An 18,495-nucleotide genomic window follows, 5' to 3' on the forward strand; every position below is an offset into this window, starting at 1 on the left:
CCAACCCAAACCATTCTGTGATGCCATGACGCTATGACTGAGCATCAGGAGAACTGGGCATTGATGAGAGCTTTTGCATGGCCACATACCCTCTGGCCGGGAATAAGCAGTTGCCAGCAGGTTCCAGAGGTCCCCTGCGGACTCGCAGCGAGAGGTACAAACCTTCAGCAGCCGGGCTGACAGGAGAACAGAACCTCTATGAATCAGGCATCTGCTCCAGAGCAGCTTTCAAGTAACCTTTACATCCATGCCAAGGAGAGCACATCTTGATCTTCACATCCTTGGGATGTCTGCAGAATGTCCTGAGAGGAAGGGTTTTAGCAAAAATGTGTGAGCAGCAGAGGGTCTGTCAGTCGTCTGCCTAGCTCTGGTAGCCCAGCACATCAACATTCAAGAAGTACAGACTGCTGTCAGCATCTTTCTTCTATTATTTTGTGACGAGCTCTCTCTCTCCCCGGAGGCACAGGGCGGTGTGAGCCCTCCAGCCTGGGACATGGGTCTCTGCTCCTGAGTCTAGCACTGAGGGCTCATGAGGTTGTGCCTTCTTGTCTCAATGCTTCACCCTAAAAAGCAAAGTAACTTTTATTTCATAATGAGTAACAGGAATTATATAAATCTCGTCAAGCAGGAACTTTTTAGTGGGACTAAGGTGCTTTTTAACTCAGCTGTAAACAAGGATTTTCAACTATGAGGCAAGAACTTATAAAATGGAAAGTTTTTCATTAGAAAGCAGTGATTGTGGAAAAGCAGCGCTGCTCAGAATAGGAGCCTGAGCCTGAACTCCTAATGTGAAGCTGTAGCTGAGGGGGGAAAGCTGAACCCTGGACTATAATGAAGGTCAAAATCCAGTAAAAGTACAGAGTTAGTAGTGTCTGTGGCATTGATGAGACATTTACTGCAACGTTAAATGAGTACTGGTGTTGACACTACAAAAAGGATTTGGAGAAGTGAGAGTTTAAATAAAAAACACAAGAAGAGGAAAAAAAGCTGGTAAGGAAGGTGCGCAGCAAAAGCAGAACCAAGTTGATCTACCTCTTCCATAGAAAATATAAGAAAAAAATTCGTCACCGTCTGCATAGGTAGAACAATGCCCATGGGAGTAAGTTTTTTCGTGTAGCAGACAAAGAAGCCAATTCACTGATTCAAAGTGGAAACTGGACAGTAGGTAGAAATAGCTGCTTATTAAAAAATGAAGTGCTAATATTCACAGAATTAGCTTAGAGCTGAATGTGGTGAGCTTTTTAAAACTTTCGGTCTTTAAATCAATCCTGAATTTCTCTTTCCAAATACATAATACCCAGCTATTACATAGCGTCATTTAATTCCAAGGAACTTTAAAAATAGCCTTCCTTTAAAAAAAAAAAAAAATTGGTGGGAAACGAGAGACCACATCAGAAAGCCATGTTTCTCTAGCAGGACAGTGGCCAAAGCCCTGTTAAGTCCTACTCAACGGATTAAGCCAGGAGTCCCACTGTACTAACTCACTGCAAGTTTTGGGCTTCATAGAGAACATAAGAATGGTTTTGCCAAGTCAGGCCATGGATCCATCGAGCCCATCTCCTCTAGGCAACAGCAGATCCCAAAAAAGAAAATAAGGATGGGACAAATGTGCAGTGAGGTTTTCTTGGCATGGCTTCTCAGCTTGAGCTACCAGTGCCTCAGAAAGTCCCATGGACCCGTGTTCAGCAGCTTTTCATGGATTTTTCTTCCATGAACTTATTCAGGTTTTTTAAAACCTATGTAGACTTTTAGCATCCAACACAGGGTGTGGTCAGGGGTCCTGCAGCTGGGCTACGCTGTAGGAATCCCTATCGTTCTGCTTGTTTCAAGCCTGTCCTGAACCAGTTCCATTTGGTGCATTGTGGTTCTTGTTTGGGAGGAAGCTTGCTCCCAGTTCACATTCTTAGCCCTCACCACTTTTCCTTCCTTCCCCAGTCACCTCTCACTGGAGGGCTCCAGTCTATCTAATTACTCCTCTCCCAGAAGCTGTTCCATACTTCCAGTTGCTCTTCCTGCCCTTCTCCAGCTCTGCGGTATCACAGAGTGTTCAAGAGTCGTGTAAGTCCCGGGAGTGCCTGCATATTGTTTTCTCATTTGTTCTCTGTTTCTCTCTGTCATTCCCGAAGCTGCGTCTGCTGCCTTGATTGCTGTAAAAACTGAGCTAACGTTTCAGGGACTCGGAGGTAAGATTTTTTTTTTACGGAGGGTAAGCAGGGCTCATCAGGCTAAATGATCTTAATTGTTCTTCCTGCCCTCACTGCCTAGGAATTAAGCTACCATCCTTCAATCATATTATAACACTCAGTCAGTATCAACAGTCCTATAATTTGCTTATAATTGCCAGGTCAGCGCAGTGACCCTTTATAGCAATGAATTCAATTCCTTTTCTCCTGAGTCTCCCAAACCTCCGGAATTTCCCCAGAATTCCAAGATTTATTAAAAATCAGTAGGCTTATTGGTGCAGGTTAAATGTTTTAAAACTCTGACAACGCCAGCACATGCTCCTCATCACTTTCTTATCTTACTGGCATGGGGAATATTTCATTACTGTTGCAAGAAGTGAATTATTTCTTCGGGCTTTTTCTCTTACCAAAAACATTATAATGTTCTGGGAGACAGATAGCTCCACAGTGCTTATATTTTGAGATAAATAGCAGGTCATTTTTCTTAGAACACCAAAGAATCAATCTATTTTTAAAGTTTCTATGCCTGAGAAAGACTCCGGCTTACATTTTCTGGAACTTATTGATCAAATGTTATTCATACAACATTATTTCATAGGAAAAAAAAATGAAGTCATCAATAAACTTGTCCCATTTCTGTAATATTTCTGCATACATGTGAGATTCGTCTTCTATCACTGACCCATACCAAGTGGGTTTAAATTCCAGGATAGATGCTATGAAGTGAAGATGCGTGGGTTGTAGGCACTAGATGTTCAAACATCTCAGCCTTGACCGAGGCTGGGCACCAGGCTCCAGCTCAGGGATCTGTAAAAATACTGTGACATGTATCATCACATGTTGGTGACGCCTTCTTGCAAACGCGTCCATGTGCTGGAGTAGCTGTTTGGATGCGTGCCCAGAGCCTGAGTACCAGCAATGCTGCTGCCAATGGCTCACGTCCTTCTTTCTCTCCTCTCTCCCTCCTCACTCTCGGTATTTCTTGCCTGTAGGACTCATCCAGCAGCTGTTCTCACAATGTACCTGAAATCTCAGCCTGTCTGTAACGCAGCTGTTTACCCAAGGACCCAGGGGTTAAAGGAATCGGCTGGATGTGGAACCATTTGGCACAAGTCCTTCATCTGTGTGATTTATATCAGAAACCCCGGTCAGATCACCCGGTCCCCAAGGGGCGTACTGGGGTAGGTGTCTCTCTCAGCCCTCCTTTGCAAGCTGTTCTGGTTCACGTTGTAAGGTGCAGGTAACTTTCCCAAGCAGCAGTCCAAACACAGCTGTGCAGTGGGAGACACGAAGAGCTCCCCCCTCCTGGTGCCTCCAGCCAGGCAGAAGTGGAGCAGAGAGAAGGAACTGGGCCCTGGGCAAGAAAAAAAAAAAAAAGAAAAAAACCAAACCAGCACCAGGGACTGTTTAACAGGAGCCTCTCCACTGTTTTGTTTTCCCTAGGCAGCAAGACCCTCTGATGCCTGCAGCTGAATCCCAAAAGGACAGAGGGACCCAAACCACTGGTACCTGTCCCCAGAGAGGGGAGTCACTCAGGCACTGTCCCTGGTGTCACCCATCAGCTCCCTGCTCAGCACACGGATGCTTCTGTTCACTCCCAGGGCCTGTCTCTTCCCTCTGGCTGTCTGGGAAGCCACTGACTTCAGTGCTCGGGGTCAGGCTGCTGGAACCAAGGGCTGTTGCGAAAGGCACCAAAATGTCAAAGTCAGGCACTGGAAGTGACTGTCCAGAGCTGTGTGATCAGTGTGTGTAACCTCGGGCTGCACGTGGCGCGGAGCAGACACACTGCCTGTGGCCCCGCAGTGCAAGTCGTGATCCATCTGCAAATCTTGCTGATGGAAGTGCCTCCCCACCCAGACTCGGGTGTCTCCGCTCTGCTGCTTTGGACCTCCCAGAGCAGCACACATGCCACAGTCAGTATGGTGCTAAAGCTGCTGCTGTTCCTGGCTGTTCAGTGCCACTGTCAGAAGGTTTTTGCCTTTGCTGGGCTTCAGCAACCTGCTCTTGTTCTGATCCTTCAGCAGCTCCTGGGCCAGAGGTCTGAGTCAAGCCCTGAGAGCAGCCAGCATGAGAAGGACAGGCAAGGGGAAGGAAAGAAGAATTCCTCACACCAAGCCCTCAGAGAAAAGGGTTTTCTCCTGGTAGGCATGTAGACACCTCTGTTCCCACCAGCAGCACTGCCACAACCCATCTCCTGTTCCATCAGGGTGAACGTTCACTCTCCAGTTGCTCCTGCATTCAGCCCATCCCATTATTCCATCTGTCACCCCATCCTCAGCCCCTGCTGTCCCCAACGGCTGTAGGACTGCTGATCTGCCTCCCCCCAAAAGCTGCTTCTCCTGGAGTCACAGAATCATACAGAACCATGGAATGGTTTGGGTTGGAAGGGACCTTAACGATAATTTAGTTCCACCCCGCTGCCACGGTCCTTTCTCCCAAGCCCCATTCCCTCCAGTGTTTCTTTAGAGCACGTCCTCCTGCTGCTGTGTGTGCTTCTCCCTGTGCTCCATTGGCCTTTATCCCCTGGAGCTCTGATCACCGACCACATGGGTTAATGACTTCTTTGCCATTCAGGTCGGACGAGGAGCTGCTGAGGGAGCTGGGGTTGTTTAGTCTGGAGAAGAGGAGGCTGAGAGGAGACCTCATCACTCTCTACAGCTGCCTGAAAGGAGGGTGCGGTGGGGTGGGTGCTGGGCTCTTATCTAAAAAAACAAGTGATGGGACAAGAGGAAATGGCCTCAAGTTGCACCAGGGGAGGTTTAGGCTGGATGTTAGAAAAAATTTCTTCACTGCAAGAGTGATGAGGCATTGGAACAGGCTGCCCAGGGCAGTGGTGGAGTCACCATCCCTGGAGGGGTTCAAGAAGCGTGTAGATGTGGTGCTTGGGGACATGGGTTAGTGGGTTGGGTGGTGTTGGGTTGACGGTTGGACTTGATGATCCTTGAGGTCTTTTCCAACCTTAGTGATTCTGTGATTCTATGATTCTGTGATAAAATTTATGGGTCTTATTGCACCTTTGCAGAAGAGAGAGCTCCCGTGGAGATATCCAGCCCCTTCGCTAAGCCCGCGGAGAACCCAGCTTGTGTTTCTCTTTCAATCTTTCTGGAGAAGGATTCATGTTTTGAAGCCATTTGCATTAACAAAATGGAATCTGTCTGGTTTTATCAAGAGAAGGCTCATTTCTGACTTTATGCCATGATAAATGGCATCTTGTAAAAACCAGGCAAACAGAAACTGACCATCCAGAAGCAATACCCTGGCTTTAATGGGATTTCTCTGGCAGTACACGGGCAGAGTCCGCTCAGCCTGGATTCTTGGATGGCAACGGCTGCCACAAGATTCTATAGCAAAGAGAGTCTTCAAGAAAAAACAGTGCAAAGACAGAGCATTTTCTGTCCCCGACCAGAGGGTCAGCCAATTAATCACTATTATTATTACCAAAGCCATTTTTTCTCGACAGCTGTGCCCTTCAAAATGACATCAGGGAAAACTGAACCCATTTGCATTACTTCAGCGAGCCAAATCACTGCAGAAAGTTGAAACTCGTTCTGAAAAAAAAAATCCCCAGCAAAATAGGGACATCAGTGAACGTGGAATCACAGAATAAATTGGCTGCACCCAGCAAAGTGTATTTACTGCACCATATTTACTGTTTTTCAAAAAAATGTTCAGATATCCTTGTTTATTAAATTTGTTGAGAAGCAATGAAATCTCATGCAATTTTATTTTGAAATATCATTTTACTACCCAACAGCAAGACTAAATTCATAAAATAACACGTGATGACCAGGACTATGGAGTGAAAAAAAAAAAAATTTGTTTGCTTTGTACATTCTTATTAGTCTTGGCTAAGATGTTATAAAAGCAGTATCTTTTAACACCTTTTATTATACAAGGGTCAAGGGGTTTTTATGTTTCTTAAAGAAAGCTTCAAATAGCCCACATAGCGGGTTACTGCATCTTTCATATGGCTGCTGTATAAACAAGCCCATTTTACACAGGAAATGACATAACCATGTAAAAGTGTACATGGAGTTTAGGCACATATTCAAACGCTAATGGGAATGCATTGTTTTCAATGGCATACTTTTATGTTTACCTATTGAGCTTAGGACCCATATTTTAGCCAAATACAACAAAAATTATCCACACATACCTGTCTTATAGTGTACTGTTTATTTGAAATTTGGACCTTCACAAAGACTCTCGTGGGACAGATAATGACCCTACAAAGTAAATACAAATGAGGCATTCTCAGGGAGAGAGCGAAACCTGCCATCATAAAGGTGGAAAGCTGAACTTTTAACCTGGATTGCTTTACAGCTCAGGTTTCTGCGCGGTTCTGCCATCCAGTCGCTAACACCAGCTCACCCCTGGGAAGAAAGCCCTAACAATCCTGTAGGGTGTCTGTCCTTGCACGTGATATAATGACCAGGCTACAGAGAGTCGTGCCAAACTTCTGTCGTTACAAGGTCCTCTCTTTCTTTCCAGTTTCTTTGCTGTGTGTCAGCCCCAGACTGTGCCCTACCCCGAGCCTCTGTTTTCGGAGAGGAGTGAGGGTTGAGTGAAGTCCACCTGGGTTGTGCTTTTGCGCTTATCAGTGATAATGAATCATAGAATCATTGAGGTTGGAAAAAGACCTTGAGGTCTTTGGTTCTAAGATTCTGTCATGTCCAACTGTCAACCCAACACCACCCAACCCACTAACCCATGTCCCCAAGCACCACATCGACATGTTTCTTGAGCCCCTCCAGGGATGGTGACTCCACCACTTTCCGGTTTGTAACGGCTCCATGCACATATCTTGGGGAGTTTCGAGATGTGTTTCTGTTCTCATGTCAGATAACTGAAACTGCTGATTTCCGCGGGAGGTCTGGACAAGATTTGCAATGGTTTGTGAGTAGAAATTGAATGGATACATGGAATTCAGGAAAAAAATCACAGCTCGCTGTGGCAGCATCTTTTTGTTGCTGCTGAAATTTTAGGTGAAATAACAATAACAGAAACTGCTTTGAGGAGAGCAGTGAAAGAGGTCACTCCCTTCCGCGCTGTAGCTTTACGTGACTGTAACCATTCAGTAAGTATCTTGTAATTCATTACAGAGGCAGGAGTCTGTGCCAGATGATCCCAATGGCTCAAACCAATCAAGCACCTATAGGCTAGTATACATTTACACCACGGTGAAATCCAGAATAAAATGCCATGGAACTGGAATTCCCAGAGTTACCAAACAATTTCAGTAACGTCAATGTGACAGGATGCTCTGGACACCACAGCACTGGTTTATAAACCAAGGATCTTCTATTTGAGAGTTCAAAGTGAAAAACCAGCCCTAATCTTGCCACTTACTATGCCTACCGTTATAAACTCCCCACTTTGATCTGGACCAAACCTGAGTAGTGCCAGGACCATCCCTTCTGGATGTCACCCCATTTGAGCTACCAGCTAAGCCAAGTGAATGTCATGTCCCCTCCTAACTGGAACACTTGGGCTGAAATTGCTGCTGTCTGGGCCAAACCCAGTATCTGGCAATTTTGATGCGGTAACAATCCATTATCACTCAAGCATTTTAGTGTCTGCAGTTTTAAATTTGTTTAAACTGATATGAAAGACCTACTAGTGGTGTTTTTTCTTTTCTCTTCAAGGTATAACCACTACCTAGCAGAATTTTGGTTTTCGAACCATTACCAAAGGGTGTTTTTTAAGACTTTAGTATATTAGTATTTCTTTCAATTTTCCCCCAGTTCATACTGTTTGCTTTGCGATAACTGGCAAAACTTAGCTTTTTTTTTTTCCATTTAGATGCCGATACATACTCAATTTAATTACCATGTATCTGAATCTTTATCTTGCTTTATTCACCTATTGAGAAATTCATCCAAGGACAGGAAACAAGAACATCAGAGAGATAACCTGATAGGTTTTTAAAACTTTCTATCGTGACCAGCCTCGCCAGGATCCTCAGGCTGAGCAACAGCTCTGCAGTGTGAAGCGTACAGCAATTTTCCTCCTTGGATTTCCAAGCTATCATGGATTGTGTGTAACACCAACGCTACCTTCCTCCAAAGCTGTTGCAGCATCTCATGAATCCAGCTGGAACTAAAGCAAACTGCCCTTTGCAGGCAGTTATAATCCCAGGAGTTAACTTGTCTGTTAAGACAGCTTTGTTTTGCTTCACGTGGATTTAAATAGGCAGTATTTGCATTTTTAAACCGATCACCCTGAGCCACTGAGGAATGTGCCTGTGTGGTTAATAAATGGCACGGCACAGCTGGGTCTGTCACACCTGAGAACGGGGATTTCACCGGGAAGGTGCCAACAGGCGTGTGCACGGGGAGCAGCACACTTTCATGCAAGGAAGAAAGGAGACAACCCTTCCTCATGGTCATCTAGCCAACCTCTCCAGAAGGTAGCTGTGGTCAGTGCTAGAGAAAGGATCCGTAAAAGCTGCTGCAAGCCAGTTGCCTGGAAAACAGCCAGGAGCAAGAAAAGCTTGATCAGAATGGACCAAAAAAAGTCTGAGATGCCCTCTTGGCTGTGGACTTGGCAGGAGAATGTTTTCTCTCCTGCAGTAGCAATGGTAAATCATATCTAAATAAGCTCATAGTAAAGCCTGGAATGAAAACTCCTTGCTGTTTTAAAAGTCATACGAGACTGTCTGGTGATAGGCAGTCAGTGCAGGGGACAGTGACTCTAGGTCCTGGCCTAAGACTCCTCTAGGACGAGGAGGAGGAGGACCTGGGAAGTGCACACACCCTGGGAGTCAAGAGAGACAGAGGAGCCCTGGGGACAGCCCTGACCCACAAAATAGATCCATAAAGTGCCAGAATTACTCATGCACACGTTACGAAGCAGCTTCAAGTGCTCTCCGTTGTCCATGCCTGCTCACCTGGTGAGTGATGCACCCTCCCGCCAGCACAGCGTTCTGCCCCACCTCGCTTTGTCCTGTCTCATGGCCTGCACCAAGCAAGGCAGAAATCACGGTGATCGTACAAGAAGACCAGACACATGAAAGGTCACACCTGACAGGTCTGCCGCCCAGGGAACCCTGCGTGTCTGGCAGCAGGGCTGCTTGACCAGGTACCTGAAGCTGGTTAAAGGCTCGGCTGCCCAGAGAGCACAGGAGGAAGGGCAGAGATTTTTGTCACTGTTTCTCTGCCCAGGAATTGAGGATGGTTTGCCGCTGGTGTGAGCTGGAGCACGGCCAGTCTGGGGTACTGGCCAGGACCACCTCAGGGGCCATATTCTGCTCCCTGCCACCACCCACAGCAGTGACGCTGTGCAGAGGAGAGCTGAGATCCAGGAAATCATGGGACTTGATGGCTTAAACTGTGAAGAAACAAGATCAAACCTTAGCATTTGTATTTTATACTGCTGATCAGCTACTTCAATAGTTTCTGATGGTTCTTGTGGCCGTTATGATCCATCCACAGTTGAACATCTGCTATGTAGTTTTGCAGGTGGAAACATACACAGAGTAATCCCACAATAACTTTATAACTCATGTCTAGAATAGATAAAGGGGATACGCAAACACACAGTGCTTGGAGGATGGAATAAGAGGATACTAGAGCTCTTTTTGGAATAATTTGTATAACCTATTTTTGCCCCTGATACACCAAGTGATCAGTGTCATTCCCCACCAGATCAAACCAGGCCATGCTTTCAGTTCTTCAGTGTTTCTGTGGCAGCAGAGTTAGAGGCAAGCAAAATACATGGACGTGTTTTGCATACTACTGGTATTCTGCTGCACTCAAGAGTCCCTTTCACTTGTATTTATTGTACAAAACCATTTCAAACAGTTTCTTAATAGCATGATAATTATGCAGAGTTGGACAGCTAGACACTGTGTCAATAATTTATTACATCTTATGCCATAATCGAACACTTTTACTATGAGCATTTGAGAACAACTTGGACCTTATACAGAGTAATATATCTTGCTACATAATAATGGAAAGGTGGATAGTTAAGAAAGAGATGGGGCTTGGAGGAAAACATACATGGAAGCAAAAACCTCCTGCATCACCTATCTCCATGTAAAACTTAAAACTAAATCAACATATTGTATTTAATGACTCCTTTTTCATATATGCATAGTTTCAAGAGCTAAGAAATCATATTACAGTGTAACTATTTACACCAAGATGGGAGCACACCAGAACACAACACCTCTTCCAGGCATCAGGACTCTTTTCTTACATTTCTGAATGGACAAAGCACAAGGGACTCAGACAGAAATCCAGTCTCAAGAACATTGTTCAAAGGATCAAACAGGTCATATCCACAGCTCACTGATAACATTTTACCCGCTTCTTCGAGCCTAAAAGCAGGCGATGGAGAGGTGTGGAGGTATAATCTTCTCTTTTGTGGACTTCAGTTAGAGCCAGTCTCATGTCACTGACACAAGGCCTCATATCAAGCTGCATGACAGCATCCCAGTACTACTGAAATATGCCCATGGTGGAGAGACATATAGAAGCACTGGATTTATTCCTACATCCTTGTAAACACACTTACCCTAGAGGTAAGAAATCTAGTTAACCTTGTTCGAGGAGAGGTTATGTTCAATGTGTCATATTACCTTTCATAACATGTTCACGTGAGCCACTGTTCTGCTACCTACAACCACACGACTCCACCACCATGTCCTCATACTGCTTGTAGACCACATTGTTGGCAGAGTCAATGAAAAGGATGCTGATAGGGCTCAGCCTGGTTGGGACACAGCAGGTCGGGGGCGTCGATTCCGGGTCCATTGAGTTCATTAATGTTTGGATAACTGCGTGATTGGTGGGCTCCAGATGGGATCGAAGGGGGAATTCACAAAGCCCTTCGCAGTGATACGCTTCATACTCTAGTGGGGCTATTATCCAGTCATCCCAGCCCATATCCTTGAAATTCACGTGGAGGGCTTTCCTGCTACACCTTGCCTTCAGATTCTTAGTGGGCCTCTTCCCTTGCCGTGTAGCTAGAGGAGCTCTTCTCTTCCGCCTCTGATTGAATAAGTACTCATAAACAGTTTTGTCATCTTGGCCTGATCTGGCTTTGATTTCATTGAAGAATAAGTCTCTTTTTTTCGTCCTCCCAAATACCAAGAAGAGAGCCTTTTCATTGACCTGTCTTCCTGTTCTATTAAATCCCACACTCCTGAGATCAACAGCTCTCCCCCTGTCAAAAGTTTCCAGTTCGAAACACAAGTTAACCAAGTTTTTAAAGTTTCTGAAGAGTTTCCAGATGTCAAACACTTCCCACTTTGGTGTATCTGTGATACTGACAGTACGAGAGTCCAGGAGTGTTGCTGCTTGTCTGTTTGTAGAGCAACTAAATAGTTTCACTTGGGAAGTTTTTCCAGAAGAATGAGACTTCCATGTATCAGAAGGCTTTTTCCTCAATATTCGAAGCTCTGCTCCCAGCAAACCATCTTTTTCTAATGCACTGATGTCAAAAATATATTTTTGCTTTCTTACAGTTGGTGCTCGCTCATCTAAAAAAAAAACACACACATTTTTAAATGTATAGCAAGCATAGATCAATATCAGTTATTTAATTCTTTCCTGAAGTTTGCTCATAAGCCTAAAAGTTTCCTTAATTGGCCCACCAAACAGAAAGACCAGTTTTTGTCTAAGAGATCAGCTCTGTGCAGGGATCCAGAAAAACTCAGTGACTCAACAGGGAAATGAGTTTCTGAGTTTGCCTTGTAGAAATCTCATTTCTTTCACTGGCGGGCATTTTCTAGCTCCAAAGCAGCAATTAGACAATTGATAAATAGTCCTTTTTCAGGGCTGAGCACTCACAGGGTCTATTCACCACTTATATCCTACTTAAATTACCGAACCAGAGCTTCAGTGGTGCTCAGGGCTCATGCTGGCTCCAAACATGAGCAAATTTACCCTTTAGACAATACAATAGTGAATTAGTCCTTTAAAACCAACATCCCCCAGGAACTGCCAGACACAAGGATAATTGCCTTATTAACTTAACTCCACATGATTCACAACTTTTTGAAATTGGGCAGAGAAACGTGCCTCCCTTTAACCTGACGCTGTATTTGCTCGGTTAAGCTCATGAGCAGCAGTAACAAGGAATATGGCTGAGCCAACGTTTCAGCGATGTTGGGTTAACAATGCTCTCCAGTGGTGAGCTGAGAACCTGAGCGCAGTGCTTGTGAGCAGCGTATCATCCCTTCCCAGAAGCCAAGCTATTCTAAATGGCAAACAAATCCAGTCCTGGCTGCGTCTTCCATCGCCATTACCTTATCAGCTGTAGCCTGTGTTGCTTCCGTAAGTATGTGACAAAACTCTGACTAACGTCACTGGAAGCAGCATGGGGCTCCCCAAGCAGAGCGGTAAGGTGAACATCATTCTTTGGGAGCCTGGTCATTTCTTGTGTGAAAGCAGGCAGTAGTCCAAATTTCCAAAAAAAGTTTGGAACCAGAATGTTGACCTGCAAGTTCTGACGTTCTTTATGTGCTTAGCTGGGGGCTTCTGTGCTTAGGAGGTTGGTGGTACCTGAACGTATGAGCTGCGAGATAGGACAGATACACCCACCCTACGCTGTAATGACTCCTGGGTCCACAGGGGAGTTCCTCACAATTCTACCTCGAACAAATCAGGCTGATCCTTTGATGCTGAAACTTGTGGGTTTTTCATAGAATAGCCCTGTTCTTAGCATATCATATGTTTGCAGACATACTTTACAATAAAATCTGATGTTAGCAGTTTCCAGGAGTTAGTTATGGGGAAAAAAAAAAAAAAGACAAAAATGTAAAAGGTTTTTAAACACCTAAGCATGCAAAGACTGATTGATTTTCAACAATATGCACCTAAAATATTTTACAAATGTTTTGTTTGGCTGCCACACAACCATCTAGTTCTGCCTCTAAATGAATTTTCCAAGATAAGGCAGGAGGACAAAATCTGCAGCACAGTTGTACGATTTCATTTACATTAAAAAGGGCTATTTGACTTTAACAAAGTATGATTATTTTTCAATACTGTCTACATGTATGAACACACTCAGACATCTCTGTCTGTCCACACACACACACAGGCGCGCACACGCGAGCTCCTTTCTTACCTTGTCCTTTGTCTATAAAGCTGGTTATTGTATTGGCAAGTCCAGCCTCCAGTTTTACACTTCCATTAACACCTTTTCTTTCTGCATCTGAGAGAGTCCTGTACAAAGAGAGCATGTATTCATGTGGCGTTATAGGGGGATGTCTGAAAGTTTCCTTAGTTTCCCTCTGGGTTACAGGCTCTTTAGTCTTTTTGGTTTTGAAAGAATCAGTGTCAGTACTGCTTGTGCCAGGTTTTTTCAAAGCCACCTTGCTGCTAAGATTTTGAACCTTTGGAGTCACTGTCCTTACTCCAGAAGGTCTGCTGGGGAGATGTCCTACCTTGCCCTCCGTGGCTGCTGTTCTTGAGAGAACCTTCTTTGATTCATCGTTCTTGGCCAGCAGAGCTCCAGCCTGAGCAGCACTGCTTTTAGTCCTAGCCTTTGAGGTCCCAGCACTGTATCCATGGCTTGCAGTCCTCAGTGTACCTGCCCGTGCTGAGGGATTCCTTTCTTTTCCTTCTGCTTTTAAAAACCCTAGTTTAGATCCTGGATTACTCTGGCCTGCTTCAGAATTACTCAGCGCTCCAGGAACTAGATCCAGAGACAGCCAAGTCAAATGCCAAAGCAGTAAAGTGAGAAAATGCAGGATTTTCATCCTCTGGTCTTCCTCTGAATGCCACTAAAGAAAAAATCAGAAAAGGTTCCTCCAGTTTGGCAGAAGAAAACATGAAAGAAATTAAAAACCAAAGTCAGCAAAAATGGTTTTCGTTTGAGATTAAAACATTTCAAATCTCCTTGTTCAATACTTGTATCCAGTCCCATAGTGGAAATGCTCATGTACTCAGATACGATCTCCCCTGACTTCAGTTAGCAGCTATAAAGAACTTGTTCTTGAAAAGAGAAAGTTTACCACCTCGTTTTCTTCTGTAAAACTGACTGAAAACTTGAAGGAGTCCTGTTTAAATCCAAGGGGTTTTTTTTCCAAGAAGGAAGAATGGCGTAATGCTGCCTCTGTGTTAAAAGGTTTTTTTAAAGTTTTGAATCCTTTCCAGTGAAAATATTTCACACACAGAGACCTGCAGGTGCTCAGAAATCTTTTACAAACCTGAACTCAGGAATTGGAAACGGAATTCCAACAAACCTATTTAATTACTCTCTGATGTCATGCTGTCTAAACTAATTTAACTGCGATATATTTCTTTAAAAAAAATCTTCTTTACCCTTTTCATTAGCATGAGTCATACTCTGCCTCATGTGAAACAGCTCCACAGGCTCAACACTCCAGAGGATGCCTTTTCAAGTGGCGATACGACCTCTACCTTAGCCTTCCATGAACTTCACCTTTAAATGGGACAAACTGCAAGATCAACAACTGAGACCTGTCATACAGTCCACGGGACACATACGTTAAAATATCCAAGTAGAATTAATTTAGCTCTTTCTCTAGGGAAATGTAACAGTGGCTTCACTTTGTCTTCCAGTGACTGAAGGGCTGAGCTGGTAACGCCGGTGCTTAACAAGGGTAAAGTTTAATTTTTCACGAACACAACACGGCCATGCCTGCAGCCAGCTTATTTTGGCGTATTTACTGCTATGCTTTAAAAAAAATCATGTAAGCCCAGTTGGAGAAGCTCCTGGCGTGGGGATGCCCTGCGGGGTGGGCGCAGTGCGGGGCAGCAGTGCACCCTGCAGGCAGCCTCCTCCTCCGGCCAGAGCCTTCGGGCAGCTGGAGACGCCCTCCAACTCCAGCCTTTCCTCCAGAGGCTGCTGAACGCCAGCCTTTGTTTGAAAATGAAATGCAAAATTTCCAAGAGCTGCTTACCCCTTGGCCACAAGAAGGCCGGTAGTTAGAAACCAGAGTTACTTATGTGTCAAGGCTACCCTGCTGCTTTCGGCTGTACGAAAAAGAGTGCGGAGCAAGCGTGTCTTTCATAAGCTGCAAAAAATGAACTGGTGCTGTTCTAAATGAGCCTTTGGGAAATGAGACATCGGGCTGGATTGAGCAGGGATTAATGGGACCCTTCTCTCATCTTGCACTGATGCTAAGCCTGGTCCTCCTCCCTTGGTTGTTTTTGTATCTGAGGCAAGAAGAAAGGGAAAAGATACAACACTTTTTAGCTTGACTTGTGCATGCTGTAGCATTTCCCACCCTGACTGGTATCAGAAACACCAAACTACTTTTATAAATAACAACCTGCAGCCCTTTCTACATGAGGAGCTCTGAATGCTTTACCTTGTTTTGATGGAGGAACTGAAGGGTAGAAGAGTTCGGAGATGTCACAGATGTCACAAATACGGTAGATCCAAAACCCCACCCTCCTGATTTTGACCTAATGGCCCTTCCTCTGATGTCAGTTGTAGTTTTGATATCCCCCATAAAAATAAAGCAGCTTTTCACTGAGTTACTTCTAACAAAATGATTCCCCAGCAGTCACTCCACTCCATCCCTAGACCCCTCCCAACCATGCCACCTTTTTATCCTCCCCATGTTGCCCACCTGCCGTGCTGGTTCTGCGCTATGGGGGCATTGATTAGCTTGCCAGGAGGCCACAAAACCAGCTAAACGTGGAGTTCCTGCTTTTGATCTATCCAGCTTCCAGTTTTCACACCACTTCTCAGAATTTAATATCTTTAAGAGCTCTATTGCTCTGTCAAACTTGGCTGAGATTTGCAAAAAGATTTACAAATTATTTAAGAGATGGGTACGAAAGAGCAGGAGGTAAGACAGTGTGGTGCCATGGGCCTTGTCTTGTATTTCCCTGTCTGAGATTGACATATCTTAGTGGGCTGGACAGGCCCAGACAGAAAAAAAAGAGCATAAGTAAGCAAAGAAAGCTGTGCAAACGGTTCTCTCTCTTTGAAAGAAGCTCTCTTGAGGCACTCTCCATGTAGGTGCTTGGAGCCACGCGAGCACAGGTGCTATGCAGAGTGCGCTGAGCCCCGCAGGACTACCGGCGTCCCTGCTCCCGCGAAGTGCATTGCCTCCTCCTCTCCAGATCCTAAGGGTATGTCTGCTGAGCCGTGCCACCCTCTCCAACAGACAATTTCAGTGAGTCCCTCTGGACATCCAGAGTGGGCTGGAGGAAGGGATCACTCTGAGGAGCCGAAGGAACACTTCACGGTGTTGAAAAAGTTGCCATTTGCTGAGGATAAAAGGCCTTACCCAGGTCAGTGTACCTGCACGTTCCACGCGACAGTGAGGCAGACCCTGGAGCCACGGCGCACGGGCCCCTTCCAGGATATGGGCTTCTGTCTATGCGCTTCTATAATGCTTGGGCATAGGCACAGACTAACACCTGATGTCCTTCCTGAAGCACACACCTTGTGATCATATTGCTGCCTGCAGATGTTTGTCATTTGCGTGCAGCACTGCTGCTGAAATCCAGCCAACTGAAGTCCTACCTCATCTTGTGGAGACAGCAGCAGGGTCCTTCTCTGGGAAAGCTCAGATCACCGGCTTGATCTGTCAGGACGCTGCAGAATAAAGGCAAGGGCTGAGCCAAGCAGAAAACGCTGGGCATGCCCACAGAGCCCAGAACTCCTTGGGTGCACTCTAAAATATACCACGTACAGTTGGTCACCCCAACACGGCTCCAAGGCGGCTCCGTTGGATACGTCATCAAGAGTCGGAATTTGTTCACTGCTGCAGACTTGCAGTTTGAGCTGCACATGGAAATCTTTATTCTAGTGATTTATCAGGAATCTCATTGTCCTTCCCCAGGTGAGCTAATTTCCAGAAAGGACTTAGAGGACTGAGTTGAGTAAACTCCATATATTAAGCCATTGGCTGTCACATTGCTTTTGCTTATTGAAACTAATTAACATTCTATTTCTGTGAAACAGAGCTTTTTGGGGACCGATTTTTAAAAGTATGAACAGATAATTTTAGGAGGGAACTTAACAGGTCTGTGCTTTTTGAAAGGGAAGAATTACAGAAAACTCAGCTGTGCCTCTGAACAGCAGTGAGCTACAGAAGGGACAAGCCTAGGGAAAAGCACAGGGGTACCATCCACTACGTGTCCTGTCTCAAGAACACTGCTACTAAATCTACCTGTGTGCTGCCACATGTGGTCCTTATGGAAAGCCAGGCACAGCACGAAAAAGGAAACAGCATTTTTGGATGTCACTTGGAAGCCACGGAAAGCCAGTTGTCTTGGGATCTGAGTAGTGTCAAAATGGTGAAGATGCAGAACAAGAAAGAATCTCCTTATGCAAGAAGTTTACCTGAAACACTACAGGCAAGAATGAAGCTGGGCCACTGGGAATCAAGCCCCATGATGACAACCCAGCTGAGGTCGCAGCATTTTGCTAGCAAGGCTGGAGAACTCGTTTCCACCCTAGATTCAAGGACTCAGGAGCCTTAGAGTGGCCACAGCTGCTCCCACCGTATCCTACACCCTGGGCACAGCAGCCGGGAGGGGTGTGAGGGAGCGCATGGAGCCATCCAGCTGCTCGCTGCAACTCTGCCAGTGAGTCAGTCCCCTTGGAGACGCAGTCCGACATGGTGCTTAGGCACAAGGGGAAGCTCTGAGCTCTTACAGAGCAGCACTTTAGTTGAGGAAGGTGTGAAAAGTTGAGACAGCGTAAAATGATGAACCCACCCAGCGGCAGGGCTGTACATGGAAGGGCAGTGTATTTATAGACTGAGTGGAACAGGCTGCCCAGAGCAGCTGTGGAGGCCCCATCCCTGGAGGGGTTCAAGGCCAGGCTGGATGAGGCTTTGGGCAACCTGGGCTGGTGGGAGGTGTCCCTGCCCATGGCAGGGGGTGGCACTGGATGGGCTTTAAGGTCCCTTCCAACCCAAACCCTTCTCTGATTCTGTGATTGTATGAACTTGTCTAGCCCCAGGTTCAGAAATGTGATTTCTTTTCTATCTTTGTCTCATCTGACAGGAATTTATAGCTTTAAATTAACCTCTCTCTTCACCTGACCACCAAGCCAGACCTCCTTCAGCCCCTCCTATGAAGCAGGTTTTCAGAGCTCATTCCCCAAACCCTTTTTTGCAATTGCTGCTTCAGAAGACGCTGCCACCACTTCTGAATATTTCTGGTTTTGTCTCAATTCCTAACGATGTTTCAGCTCTGTTCAAACACACGGCGCTGAATTCCCCTCGGTTATATGTAGGCTTCGCCTGTATTGGAGATGATTATCTAGACAGCCTTAGGGTCAAGAGAGAAAAAAAAATGACACACATTGGGACTGCAGACAAGTCACCCTGCGCAGTGACAGCCTGGTGATTGCTCCACCACCCTTC

General features: G+C 45.5%; 1 protein-coding gene across 1 annotated transcript; it reads right to left on the reverse strand.

Annotated features, from left to right (window-relative positions):
* Positions 1-10,780: 10,780 nt before the first annotated feature.
* On the reverse strand, positions 10,781-13,896 carry GDF5 (growth differentiation factor 5). The gene is made up of 2 exons (XM_010084280.1): positions 13,263-13,896; positions 10,781-11,670 (listed from the first exon to the last, which is right to left on the reverse strand). Exons 1-2 carry the CDS (start codon positions 13,894-13,896, stop codon positions 10,802-10,804), a joined length of 1,503 nt encoding a protein of 500 aa, XP_010082582.1. The 3' UTR covers positions 10,781-10,801.
* Positions 13,897-18,495: the final 4,599 nt, after the last annotated feature.

Source organism: Pterocles gutturalis, unplaced genomic scaffold (genome assembly GCF_000699245.1).
Source record: "Pterocles gutturalis isolate BGI_N339 unplaced genomic scaffold, ASM69924v1 scaffold38900, whole genome shotgun sequence".
Taxonomy (NCBI): domain Eukaryota; kingdom Metazoa; phylum Chordata; class Aves; order Pterocliformes; family Pteroclidae; genus Pterocles; species Pterocles gutturalis.